Source organism: Cherax quadricarinatus, chromosome 67 (assembly GCF_038502225.1).
Source record: "Cherax quadricarinatus isolate ZL_2023a chromosome 67, ASM3850222v1, whole genome shotgun sequence".
Classification (NCBI taxonomy): Eukaryota; Metazoa; Arthropoda; class Malacostraca; order Decapoda; family Parastacidae; genus Cherax; species Cherax quadricarinatus.
The window spans coordinates 4,790,114-4,805,095 of NC_091358.1; the positions used below are offsets into that span (position 1 = coordinate 4,790,114).

Genomic DNA, 14,982 nt, shown 5'->3' on the forward strand with positions numbered 1-14,982 from the left:
TAGGTCTAGTCACAATCATGACAAGTTACAAGTTCACTGTGTGAAGCGAGAATTTTTGCCACTGTGGCACAGAGCACCTATATAGTAATATGTCATTGATGTCAGCTATGGTCTGTATACCTTGTACATGTACTTGTTGAAATAAAGATATTATTGTTATTATGGGGCTGTTGTTGAAGCCTCCCCACAGCACTTGGCAGGGGAAAAGTGGCAGGATTTTTCCCTGAATGTTACAAGGCTGGAGGCTACCAGAGGCACATGATAGTGACAGCTGATCAGACGACCCGCAAGATGCAGCCTGGTAGGACGTGTCTCGCTCTCCTCTGTACTCTTGCTACATTATATTGTGCTCACGCTGAGGAAAAATGTAACGAGAGGAGTCCACCTGTATGGTTTAAAGCTAAAGTAAGTGGAAATTTGTTGTGATTATATACGTATTACAAATTCCCAAGTTTGTAAATATCATAGAGTATAGATTATAATATATTACAGGTCAGTCTATGAATATCTATTGGTAAAGTGTCCATGTTCGGATTTATTTCATTATTAACTACTCGTAGTAACAGTTTTAGTAGCTCACAGAAGATACTTCAGCCTTTAGTACTGAAAAACATGTTGGTACGGTACGACGTATTTTAACCAGGAAATTTTGTATAGAAAGTTTGAACACTGTATGATAATATTTCTTGATTTTCCACCTAATATACAATATGAATAAAATCTCTGCCTCTCATGAGTGTTTATGTATCTTACATTTAAAATGCTTAAAATACCATACTCTTTTTTCCTGTTATTCTGATAAGAGAAGTTGCTGCCAGCCGCATGATCAAGCCTCACCTTTTTTTTTACTGGCGTGACTAATAAAATTATGGATTTATCATGGTGCGTAGAGATTAAAATTAAAGTCATTTGTTTCAGTAATATATAGTATTTAACTGGTATCGAGACTTCTAATTTAGCAAACAGAAATTTCACAATTACTACCGCTGAAATTTCACAATTGAATGTCTTAAAATATGTCTTAAAATGCCTTACGTTGAATGTTGCAGTAGTGACTTAATTACTATGTTTGTGTGTATTTGTGTGTTTACGTGCTTATGGGTGTACTCGCCTAATTTTGGTTGTAGAGATCGAGTCTCAGCTCCTGGCCCCGCTTCTAAAAGGCTGCTACTAGTTTCACTCTTCCGGCTGCGTGTGTTTTGAGTGTTATCACTTATTTATGGTCTCAGAGGTAGTCTCAGCCCTACTTGTCAAACTAGCCGCTACTGAATTCACTCTAACTTCGTGAGCTCTATCTACTCTTTAAGCTATGTAAGGATTCTGCCTCTTACCACTGCTGTCCAGGTCGTACGTCTTCCTGACCACTCTGAGGCTGAAGACGTTTCTTAACATCCCTATGACTTGAACTTCCTGCACTGCCCTCGCGTGCCTGCTTCCAGTCTCCAGCTGTCTGTCCTATCAGTTGCTCAGTATTTTGTATGTCATTATCATGTCTCCATTGATCTTTGTCTTCTGTCATCCAGGTTTAACTCCGTTAGTCTCTCCGTATATCTAATACCCCATAACTGGTTCTAGTGTCGTTGCATACCTCTTCACTTTGTTTCTTGACATGCTTATCAGGTGTGAGTTCCACACGGGTACTGCATATTCCAATATGGACCTGGCATATGCTCGTTACTATGTTCACCCCGTGGTCCTTAAATGAAGTCTACGGTCTGTGCTCCTAGCTTGTTCTCCAGGTATTGTCCCTCCCCTAATTGTCATAAACTTGCATTTGCTGGGGTTGAATTTCAATAATCAGACCAATCTTGCAACTTGTGCAGGTCTGTTTGTCGTCGTTCATTGCCCTCTAATGTTTTCATTTTCCTTATTAATTTCACATCGTCTGCTATCAGGGATACATCAGGCCATCTCTTCTAACATATACAAGTGCACCAGAAACGGTACAGGTTCCAGTATTGATTCTTCTGAGATTCCATTTGTCACACTTGCCCATTCTAACACTCTTCCCAGACAGTCACTGTTGCATTCCTGTTAGGTATTCCTTGATATATTTAGTACCTTTCCTGTTCCTGTCTACTCCTCTAGCTTTTATCTCAATCTCTTGTGTGACACTGTGTCCAAGAATATCCAGTCCACTCAGCCCAGTCTTGCCAAACTTAGCACATGGCCACGTTGCTGTCCCTGAAAAATAAATGGGCAGATGCCGAGGCGAAGGCTTCTATAACGAGTTCGCTCTATAACAGACCTCTAAAAATTCGAAATAAAAATATACACCCATTTTTGTGTTGGACATCTTTGATTTCTGTAAATTCTCAAAATGCTCAGTTCTGTTAGTGGCATTCATCATATCCTATAACAGGGACTCCTAAGGGCAATACATATGAAAATGTTAACGGACTACCAACAATTTAAGGTTCGCAGATAAATTGACATGGTGGCTGGCCAACTATAATAGTCTAAGATTCACGAAATCGTAATAACGATTGCAAACAAACCACGGAACGGGTGAGCTTGTACTCGTGGCAAGTTAGTCCTAAAACAGGCCATGGGTTCAAACCCCACCCGTTTCGTGTCCGCTAGCATTTTATTTTTTCACTGCAACATGTGTGTGTGTTTGTACTCGTGCGTCCACAACTGTTGTATGCGCGTATGTATATTTGTATGTATTCACCTATGTGTGTTACTGCAGGGGCAGATTCTTAGCTCCTGGTCCAGCCTGTCAGCTTTCTTCTTACCAGATTCCCTCCTAGCCTTGTAGGTCCTATCGTACCTGTCCTTAGTTATATACGTATGGAACCTGCTTCCACGGCTTTTTCACTGAGATCATTCAACTTTCCGACCACTCCAAGAAATACTTCCTGGTTTGAAGTTGCTGCCGAAATACGTTCTTCCACTCCTGTGACTCGTGCCTTTAACCTCCAGTTATGTCCCCAGTTCCGTTTCTCGTACCTCCAACAGCCAGTCTGTCTACCCTATCAGTCCCCCCTGAGTATTTTGTATGTTGCATCTTCCCTGAGTCTTATATCTTCCAATGTCATTAGTTTCAATTCCATTAACCTCTCCTCATAGCACATTTTCTCCAGGTTCTTAACAGCTGCCTCAGGTGTGGGTTCCATATTGGTGCTGCTTATTCCATAATGGGCCTGACATAAGTTGTATAAAGTGCCACTTCAGACACTTTGTTGAGATCCCTAAAGGTCACTCTTAGATTTGTCAGACAAGCTTTGGCTGCAGAGGTTATTATTATTATTAAAGATTAGCCGGTATTCTCCCGGCCCGGGCCTTTTCCAAGTGGTGGCCCGGCCTTGGCTCCCTCTTTAGGGAGTGTCTGAGATCTAAGTCTCCCATGGGAGGAGGCACAAGTACCTCCTCATCTTTGGGACCAACTGTCCCCAGGCCTAGCCACAAGCTAGGCCTCTCTGGTCTGTCATACCCGCCCCAAGGGGGCAAATGGGAATGACAGTCTTATGAGCTAAAGGCTCGGGCTCAGGCACCTACCCTACTCTAGAAGGATTAGGCATGGTATCGATTCGCTGCGGAGGTTATTCGGTTGATGCGAGCCTCTGGGAAAATGCGATTCATTATGCTTACCCCTAGCTCTTTCTCTTTGAGAGAGGTCTGTAACCTTTGTCTTCCGAGACTATACACCATGTTCGATCTTCTGACCCTTTTCCCGATCTTCATGGCCTTGCATTTGCTGGGGATTGAATTCAAGCAACCACTTACATAATCCTGCAGTTTGCCCAGATCCGTTTGCAGCCTTTTGCAGTCCTCTTCTGTTTTGTTCTCACCAGTTTTATATCAAGAAACAGGTGCACATCTGACTCAATCCTATCTGGAATATCATTCACATAAACCAAAACAGAACTGGCTGTAATAACGAGTCTTGCGGCACCCCGCTTGTTACACTTCCCCATTATGACTTCTCTTCCTGGGCAATCACTTCGCCTCCTTCCTTCATGGTGTTCTTTGACCCACTAGAGTACATTTCCAGTTATTCTTGCCTGCTTCTCAAGTTTTTGCCCCAGTCTCATGTGATGTACTGTAGAAAATGCTTTCTTGCAGTCTTAAGAAAATGCAATCCAACCAGCTCTCTCTCCTTTCTCACTTACGTTATTTATCACAGAATTCTAATAGGTTGGCAAGACAAGATTTACCATCTCTAAACCCTTGCTGGTTACTGCTCATAAAACCACTTCTCTCCAAGTGCTCTACCATTCTCCGGACTGTCTTCTTCATTACCTTGCATGGTATGCATGTCAGCGAACCTGACATGCATACCATGCATGCATGTGTGTCTGGTAGAGCGTTCGGCTTGCAACCGAAAGGACCAGGGTTCAATCGTGGGAGGAGAGAGACGAGCATTAAGTCCAACTTCTAACACCTATTGCCCTTATTCACCTATTAATAACTAGATACTTAGGATATGGCAGATTGTCGTAGGTCGTATCCGGGGATAGCACCTCAGGACTGCAACGGAAACACCAGACTCTTTGGCTTTGTTGGGTCATCCTGGGTTATTAACACCCGGGTTAATCCAAATAGCACAGTTTTCGTAATTTGCCGCCCACAAGATGGTTGAGGGTGTACAATACAGCTATCAAACGGTGTTGGGTGTGAAAGTGTACTACAGCATGTGGTGGGAAGGTGAAGTAAGAGATTTCGTTCGGATTTTTAACCCCGGAGGGTTAGCCACCCAGGATAACCCAAGAAAGTCAGTGCGTCATCGAGGACTGTAACTTATTTCCATTGGGGTCCTTAATCTTGTCCCCCAGGATGCGACCCACACCAGTCGACTAACACCCAGGTACCTATTTGCTGCTAGGTGAACAGGACAACAGGTGTAAGGAAACGTGTAGAAATGTTTCCAACCGCCGGGAATCGAACCCGGGCCCTCCGTGTGTGAAGCGGGAGCTTTAGCCACCAGGCCACCGGGCCACTCTATGTCCTTTCGTTTAACTTGTACACTTCGCGTGAGTATATTAATGTGTTTTGGCTTGTAAGTGTGTGTTTGGTGCATAAGTTTACTCTGTATTTAGTGTGAAAATGTGTGAAAGTGAACTACTGTTTGATGTGAAAGTGAACTACTGTGTTTGATGTGAAAGTGAATTACTGTGGTATGAAAGTGTATACTATACATGAATTTGCTATGCTGTATGCTGCGTATGTCGGTATGGAAAAACTGGGTGTCCTTGGAGGTGTCCCTGGGTTCTCTTGCTCTGTTACCACCTATGCTCTTAACTTTTAACCGCTTACCAGACACATCACATAAATTTAGTGTGAAATTTTTTTTCCCTTAATATACACACATTCATAACAGGTTATATTTTTGCAAACTCTTTCTTTGGTCAGCAATATTTCCAAGCATGGAGTTAACAGGCTAGTGGAGACCATGTTAGCATCTTTAGTATGCACCACATATCCAACCCGTGGGCAGTAGTCCAAGGATTACAGAGGCACATGGTCGGTCTAGGTACTAGGTACTCTTCTACTACTACTACTACTACTACTACTACTACTACTACCACCACCACCTCTTCCTGCCTATATATAGCCGTCCTGCTCCACCTCTGGTTAGTGTGACTTTGTCAATGGTCCAAGTCGGACCGAAACGTCGTCATAAGCTTCTCTCTTTTATGTGCGGGTTATTTGTGTATCGTTCCAGTCACGGTATTGTGCCTTTTTTGTTATTTATCTAGCATTTTTTTTAATTATTGTTACACATATGGGAGAAAGCTAAATCCACAGGGGTCATACAGCGCTTGGAAGGGGGGGGGGGGATGGGAAGAGGTGAGGTTCAATGTCTTGGATTAAAAGCTCATCACCGGCATCAAGGAACTTCGCTTGAGGGGTGTTTACTTAGTAGAATGCTGACTTCAAAACAATATTAATGAGTTTGCAGTCATGAATTCAGTCTCAAAAACATTACAATGAAATTGAGTTATTTACAGTTCACAATGTTTTCCAAGGTGTAGTTGAATTTCGTTAGTTATCAAGTATTTAAAAAACGCAAAATCGGGGTATTTTTCCAGAGTGGCTGGTAATATGCCACTGGGTAAAATACTTCGACGTTTTAAAACATTTGTGAGTGATTTATTTCTTGAATTTTATCGATTGATAAACAAGGGTTGAGGCTCGACCGTTCGTCATTGTAGGAGCTGCCAGAAATCACCGGTTCTTCAACACGCAAGTTATACTTTTGTATCAATCAAATCACATATTACTCGGGTAGATAATTTCAAGTAGATCCTTCATGTGTTAGTCCAAATCACCGACCAGTATGTTTTAAATAAGTGACCCACTGATCAGATCAGATCGACTGGCCCGAACCCTCGACTGGTCCGAACCCTTGATGGTCCGAACCCTTGACTGGTTACAAACGGTTTCGTTGGACAATAAAGCAGACTGTAAACGGATGGGGTTGTAGGCGCCGTTATCAAACACAAACAATAAATATAAATCAGGAACGTACAAGGTAAGCTGTCCAATATACAAGTACAGTTAGAAATAGAAATACAAATAGCTAGAGCTTCATTTAAGGAGGTTATTAATAGAATATTCAAGAGGTTGCTAGTAGAATTACAGTAAATCAACCATTCAAATCATTATGAAGCTCTGTATAGTCTGCAGTCAATCAAACAAACGGGCTTCCACATGAATAAATTGTCATTTTTGTGGAAATTGGTGTCACGCCCCTTGTGCAGATATCCAAGAACTAGCTACAAGCAGTATTAAAACAGGGAAGTGTTTTTGGGTATGCCCAAATGAGATAAATCTGTGGACTAAAATCACAAGGGTATTAAAAGAGGATAACATCAAAGCTGCTTTCATAGACAACCTGGAAGCTTTCTACAACAGATGGGAACATAAAAAGTCTGGGCTGAATGGTACTGCCCTTGATACTGGCCATGTAGTCAGAAACTGTAAGGCTGGAGGTAATGTCCTGGTAGTCAGTAAATGTGGGGCTGATAGTGCTGTCCTGGGAGACAGTAATGGTGAAGCTGGAGGTGCTGTCCTGGGAGACAGTAATGGTGAAGCTGGAGGTGCTGTCCTGGGAGACAGTAATGGTGAAGCTGGAGGTGCTGTCCTGGGAGACAGTAATGGTGAAGCTGGAGGTGCTGTCCTGGGAGACAGTAATGGTGAAGCTGGAGATGCTGTCCTGGGAGACAGTAATGGTGAAGCTGGAGGTGCTGTCCTGGGAGACAGTAATGGTGAAGCTGGAGATTTTGTCCAGGTAGTCGGGAATTATACGCAGGAAGGAATACATATAAATGACCTCATAGGGGACAGGAGCCGTAGTAGGGAAACAAGTGTAGTCAAAGATAAGATAAAACCAATATTGCAAACTAGAAATACCGCAGGAAATAGCAAACAAGAGGACTCCACTAGCAATAGTGAGGATATATTACCAAAAACAACTGGTGGGAGCTCCATTGTTGGTGCTAGGGAGGATAGGATTAAGACAGGGAAACATGCACCAACAGGAAATAGTCACAGAAACCCAAGGCAAACGGAAACCAAGCCTGTGCAGGTATCTGCAGGCATGGGAAATCTGGAAAAACAGACGGGACGTGCAACTATGACCACCCTAGAAAATGCCATGCCCATATGACAACAGGAAAATGCAAACTCCCTTCCTGTAAGCTTTTTCACCCTGAACTGTGTACCTCTTAAAGTACTGAAAGACTGTGCTTTAACTTAAATTGCCAGGCACACCATCTAAAGGGGACAAAAAGATACAAAACATCCAGGCCATGGGAAAACCTGGGTAGTCACAGCCACTCAAGAGGGAGAGGTTTTTAGTGCCAGGAATGAAAAAAAACTGGCAGGAAATGGCAGAAATCGTACACCAAATCCAGTCATTCCTGGAGTGGAAAGAAACCCAAAGTATTTCTTCTTCTATGCCAAATCAAAGTCGAGAACAACGTCCAGTATTGGGCCCCTACTTAAACAAGATGGGTCCTACACAGATGACAGCAAGGAAATGAGTGAGCTACTCAAGTCCCAATATGACTCAGTTTTTAGCAAGCCGCTAACCAGACTGAGAGTCGAAGATCAAAATGAATTTTTTATGAGAGAGCCACAAAATTTGATAAACACAAGCCTATCCGATGTTATCCTGACGCCAAATGACTTCGAACAGGCGATAAATGACATGCCCATGCACTCTGCCCCAGGGCCAGACTCATGGAACTCCTTGTTCATCAAGAACTGCAAGAAGCCCCTATCACGAGCCTTTTCCATCCTATGGAGAGGGAGCATGGACACGGGGGTCGTCCCACAGTTACTAAAAACAACAGACATAGCCCCACTCCACAAAGGGGGCAGTAAAGCAACAGCAAAGAACTACAGACCAATAGCACTAACATCCCATATCATAAAAACCTTTGAAAGGGTCCTAAGAAGCAAGATCACCGCCCATCTAGAAACCCAACAGTTACACAACCCAGGGCAACATGGGTTTAGAACAGGTCGCTCCTGTCTGTCTCAACTATTGGATCACTACGACAAGGTCCTAAATGCACTAGAAGACAAAAAGAATGCAGATGTAATATATACAGACTTTGCAAAAGCCTTCGACAAGTGTGACCATGGCGTAATAGCGCACAAAATGCGTGCTAAAGGAATAACAGGAAAAGTCGGTCGATGGATCTATAATTTCCTCACTAACAGAACACAGAGTAGTCGTCAACAGAGTAAAGTCCGAGGCAGCTACGGTGAAAAGCTCTGTTCCACAAGGCACAGTACTCGCTCCCATCTTGTTCCTCATCCTCATATCCGATATAGACAAGGATGTCAGCCACAGCACCGAGTCTTCCTTTGCAGATGACACCCGAATCTGCATGACAGTGTCTTCCATTGCAGACACTGTAAGGCTCCAGGCGGACATCAACCAAATCTTTCAGTGGGCTGCAGAAAACAATATGAAGTTCAACGATGAGAAATTTCAATTACTCAGATATGGTAAACACGAGGAAATTAAATCTTCATCAGAGTGCAAAACAAATTCTGGCCACAAAATAGAGCGAAACACCAACGTCAAAGACCTGGGAGTGATCATGTCGGAGGATCTCACCTTCAAGGACCATAACATTGTATCAATCGCATCTGCTAGAAAAATGACAGGATGGATAATGAGAACCTTCAAAACTAGGGAGGCCAAGCCCATGATGACACTCTTCAGGTCACTTGTTCTATCTAGGCTGGAATATTGCTGCACACTAACAGCACCTTTCAAGGCAGGTGAAATTGCTGACCTAGAAAATGTACAGAGAACCTTCACGGCGCGCATAACGGAGATAAAACACCGCAATTACTGGGAGCGCTTGAGGTTCCTAAACCTGTATTCCCTGGAACGCAGGCGGGAGAGATACATGATTATAGACACCTGGAAAATCCTAGAGGGACTAGTACCGAACTTGCACACGAAAATCACTCGCTACGAAAGCAAAAGACTTGGCAGACGATGCACCATCCCCCCAATAAAAAGCAGGGGTGTCACTAGCGCGTTAAGAGACCATACAATAAGTGTCAGGGGCCCGAGACTGTTCAACTGCCTCCCAGCATACATAAGGGGGATTACCAACAGACCCCTGGCAGTCTTCAAGCTGGCACTGGACAAACACCTAAAGTCGGTTCCTGACCAGCCGGGCTGTGGCTCTTACGTTGGTTTGCGTGCAGCCAGCAGCAACAGCCTGGTTGATCAGGCTCTGATCCACCAGGAGGCCTGGTCACAGACCGGGCCGCGGGGGCGTTGACCCCCGGAACTCACTCCAGATAATCTACAATTCTACCATACCTGTCTTAGAGCATATCACATATGACACTCGTGGAGTTAAAAGCATTTGTGGATGATACAGAATCACTTGAGGACTGCATGTTAATTTTGACATTAAACTATTTGTCTAGTATACGTACCTAATAGCAAACCTTCACACGCTGTACATGATTAATATTAAAGGCAATTTTTAATCAAAACTACTTGCAATTTTCATGTTTACACGGCATTAGATTATCAGATATTCTTATGCTACGCAAATAGTCTATATAATCTTTTAATACAAAAACGCTTTCTGGTTGAATATTATAGTGTACTTATGCACATACCAACATGCAAATACTCGAATTAAAATTTGTCACTCGTAATTACGGTATTGATACGAGGGGTCCGTGTTAATTGATCTGTAAACACCATATGTAGCCTATACTCCATTTCGTGAATTTAGATACTGTTTTCATCTTTTTCTTTAATTGTGTATAATGTATTTGAAGCCCTTTTTTTTGTTTTATAACCTTCATTTCTGTTACTATTTTTTTTTATATTTTATTTAAAACATTACAATACAAGGTGGAAATTATATTAAAAGGTACACAAATGAGTTAAACCACAAATTCCCAATTCACCCTTACAAAAATGATTACAACAGACAAAAGTGTTCTGACACCCTAATACCACACACCATATACACCCAGTTATACCAGAGTTATATACCTGTGAAGGCTGAAACTTCTGACACAATTTCACCCCCCTCCCCTCCCGCCAAATATAACCATCACCAACCTGATTGCATCTTAACTTAACATTAAAGGATACATAGGAATTACACTATCATGAGTGATGCAGTAACATCTTGGACACAAAAATATTAATAACAATTAAATGGGATACATGTCTTTACTTAACACAATGACACCTCCACCTGGTGAAAGGAAAACCCCGCAAAAGTTTAATTTTCTAAGAAGGTTGCAACAATGAATGTCAACTCCCAAAGGCAACTTATGTGCAATTATCTTAGCATGTAAACCCTATTCATTCAACACAGTATATAAATAAAAACTTAATATTATGAAAAACATCAGAGAATACTAATAAGGAGTATAAAGAGCTATTTCTTGGGTGGCAAAAATTGGGTTGGGCCCTGCCTAGCCATCCTGTAGCGGCCATGTAGCACGCAAAAAATTCCACATACTTCCCGAACACAGATAAAACAAAACAAAATTTTGTGACAACTGCACCTAAACACAACTCACATCATATGACTTAAGACTGCTATGTACATAACAACATAATAATATGACTTAAGACTGCTATGTACATAGAAAACAACATAATAATATGACTTAAGACTGCTATGTACATAACAACATAATAATATGACTCAAGACTACTATGTACATAGATAACAACATAATAATAAATCTAATTTGAATGGATCACAGTTGATCAATCAGCCTTAACATATCAGGCGTTAGAGAGTAATTCTCATAGTACAAGTCCAAGTTCAACATGCGTGTAGTCCCATCTTTCTACATACAATAATATGCGTATTATCTACACATAATACTACAACACACTGGACAAGCAACTGTCATTTCTGTTACTATTAGGTGGCTAGTTGTCCAAAGTATCAGAAATATTAAGTGACATGTTTATACAGCACTCGATATAAACCTATAATTAAGTATACACACTACAGAGCTCTGAAGTGGCATGCGTATAGAATACTAAAGTGGAAGGTGTGTATAAAGTGCTACAGTCGGGTGTATATTAAGTGCTATAGTAACAAGTGTGTATTGGGTGCTGCAGCAGAAGCAAAAGCAACACCAGCAGCCGTGTTGTGTAACTCGGTAACTTTCGTTAGCCAGATGGTCACTTCCCATGAAATTTCGCCTTCGTTTGGGTGAAAGCTCCTAAATTTTATATTGACAATGTTCAATAGTGTTCTCCTTTTGTTTTTAGCTGGTATCTATTCAGTAGACTACTAATGACTGAATTACTGGAGAAATATAAAGTCAGGGGAATTCCGTTATTACTGATCAGTAGTAAATAAATAGTAATGGAGAGTAGTGTTAGTATTGACAATTATTGCCTGGTCCTTACATTATTGGTTTCCGTGTTTTTGATGTTTCGGTAATAGTATAACACTACCTTGCTTTTAAAATATTAAAATGTTGCCCTCTAAAACAAAATGGGTTGTATAGAAATTTGTGGCATGTTTTAACGCAGGTGGAATGGGGTGGGGGTGGGGGGGAATTGAAGCACTGGCTATAGGATTAATAAGACATGAACAACACAAAGATATTTTAATTGACGTGACGTTTCTCCTGTGCAACAATTTGACCTCACTTCTTCCTCTGAAAAGTCGCCCCTGCATTAGATTACAAAAAAAAAAAAAAAAAAAATTGTTCAGAAGTCTTGTCAATAGATACCTAGGTGATGCACATGTGTTATTTATCACCTTGTCGGTAACGTGTACCATACATGTAGATACTAGCTATAGGAGTTTCGTGAGTTTTTTAACAGTTAAACTTGTAAGCTCAGAGCCGGTATCCTACTTGTTTAAAACCTGGCCCTAGTTACGATACATTACCCCCTTTTCCTAGGATGCCCACATTAGACTACGATTAGTATTTATATACTGCTAGATGAATATGAGCATTAGGTGCAAGGAAATGACCTAACGTATCGCGCCGCCTGGAAATTGAACTGGTGATGTACGAGTTGAAAGTCGAAAACTTATCACTACCAAGCTTAGCTTATCTGCCTGCCTTCCGTTCGTCTCCAGTTGTTAGCTTAGGTAGGTAGTATATAAAATGTTTTGGACCTGGTGTAACTAGTGTATTATTCACCAGCAATAATTTAAATTCGCCCCGTTCACTATTTGTGCAACTTTTATGCAAGTGTGTTGTATGATATACATGTAGAACAGCAAGATGAGGGTTACCGTGCAGGATGATGTGTTCCCAGGGCATATCTGATAAGCAGAATTAGGTGGGAAGTAACCCAGGTGGGAAGAAAGATATTGCTTCCCTTTCACACTACACACCGCGACGGATTTATGCATAGTATTAGTCCCCTCCAAGACGCTGAATCTTGGATTGTTATCCTTAGTTTTTTTTGGGATCACAATTCTTTTAGCTAATTATATAAATACCGTTGCGGAGCCAACAGAGACTAGTGGCAACACATTCTGAGTGAGTGTAATTTATTTCCCATCAGTTACGCTCATTCAGAGTTCAGCACCGATAGGCGAGCGGTCGTTGCTGCAGTTTATTCGCCATAGGCTACCCATCATCTTCAGCATATTAAGAATGAAGAAACACTGCAGTAGGCTATTGGCCTGTGGTAGGCAGGCCCAATTCATATCCACTCATAAACCCGTCCAACTTATAATTAAAGCTACCCCGTGTTCTCGCCTCAATGTCGCGACTTTAGAGTTTGTTCCATGACTACTGTATTGCCAAATCAGTTTTTCCCTATATCTTTTCTAAATTTATTTGTTTCCAACTTTACGCCTTGGATGCACTGGAAGAAAATCAGAATGCAGATGTAATATACACAGACTTTGCAAAAGCATTTGACAAATGCGATCATGGTGTAATAGCCCATTAAATACGTGCTAAAGGAATAACTAGGAAAGTGGGGAGATGGATCTTCAACTTCCTAACAAATCGAACACAAAGAGTAGTGGTCAACAGAGTTAAATCGGAGGCTACCATAGTGAAGAGCTCTGTTCCACAAGGCACAGTACTCGCCCCCATCTTATTCCTCATCCTCATATCAGACAGACAGAGATATACATCACAGCACCGTATCATCCTTTGCGGATGATACTAGGATCTGCATGAGGCTGTCATCTGCTGAGGACGCGGTTAACCTCCAAGAAGATATAAACAAAGTTTTCCAGTGGGCAACGGTAAACTATATGATGTTCAATGAGGACAAATTCCAACTACTCCGTTATGGAAAACTGGAGATAATAACTAGAACAGAGTATACTACAGATTCTGGCCATACAATAGAGCGGAAAAATAATGTAAGGGACCTGGGAGTAGTAATGTCTGAGGATCTCACTTTCAAGGATCACAACAGTGCCACGATCACAAGTGCAAAGAAAATGATAGGATGGATAATGAGAACGTTCAAAACGAGAGATGCCAAGCCAATGATGATCCTTTTCAAATCACTTGTTCTCTCTAGGCTGGAATACTGCTGTACATTAACATCTCCATTCAAAGCAGGTGAAATTGCAGATCTAGAGAGTGGACAGAGATCCTTTACTGCACGTATAAGTTCTGTCGAGCACCTTAACTACTGGGAACGCTTGGAAGCACTTGACTTGTACTCGTTGGAACGCAGGACTGGGCAGGCGATGCAAAATGCCCCCAATTAAAAGTAGGGGCGCCATTGGTACACTAAGGGAAAACACCATAAGTGTCCGGGGCCCAAGACTGTTCAACAGCCTCCCATCAAGCATTAGGGGAATTACCAATAAACCCCTGGCTGCCTTCAAGAGAGCTGGACAGATACCTCAAGTCAGTGCCGGATCAGCCGGGCTGTGGTTCGTACATTGGACTGCGTGCGGCCAGCAGTAACAGTCTGGTTGATCAGCCCTGATCCATCGGGAGGCCTGGTCATGGACCGGGCCGCGGGGGCGTTGATCCCCTGAATAACCTCCAGGTATTGTTCTGAGTCGTCTTGATTAGGTACTTTCAGCACGTTACTAAGTATCTATTGCTGTTTTTTTTATTTGTACTCCTTAATTCTATATTTTTCCCGAGTACAAATTCAGTGCCTGTTATTCGATACAGGGAATTATCCTCTTCATTCTTCTCTGGATATTTTTCAGCGAATTTGGCCATTCTATAATACGCAGACCAAAACTAAGCAGCTTAATCTGAATGAGGCCTTACTGAAGACACGTATATAAAGTTCAAATATAACCTTAGGATTTCTATTATTTATACTTCTTGGTCCGCTCAAAGGGATCTTGATCTAGGGAATTGGACCTTTGCTCCAGTTACTTGAACTGAGCCTGAATACGTTTCACATCCCCCACAGGCACTATAATCCCTACGGGTTTAGCGCTCTTTTATAATAATATACTTCCTGGTATGAAGCCAAGAATCCTACTAGCATTATTGTTATCGGATTTTTGGTTTCGGACCTCATTTCATCTATACCTAAGGCACAAGCTG

The 14,982-nt window shown here is 41.9% G+C and overlaps 1 protein-coding gene across 3 annotated transcripts in view; it reads left to right on the forward strand.

Moving 5' to 3' along the window:
• Positions 1–254: 254 nt before the first annotated feature.
• Positions 255–14,982, forward strand: part of LOC128699615 (glutaminyl-peptide cyclotransferase) — a 41,967-nt gene continuing 27,239 nt past the window's right edge. For all 3 annotated transcript variants that reach the window (XM_053792339.2, XM_053792340.2, XM_070099342.1), the window contains exon 1: positions 255–405. In XM_053792339.2, the coding sequence (XP_053648314.2) occupies positions 259–405 (147 nt within the window). In that variant the 5' untranslated portion in view covers positions 255–258. The remainder of the gene's footprint in view (positions 406–14,982) is intronic.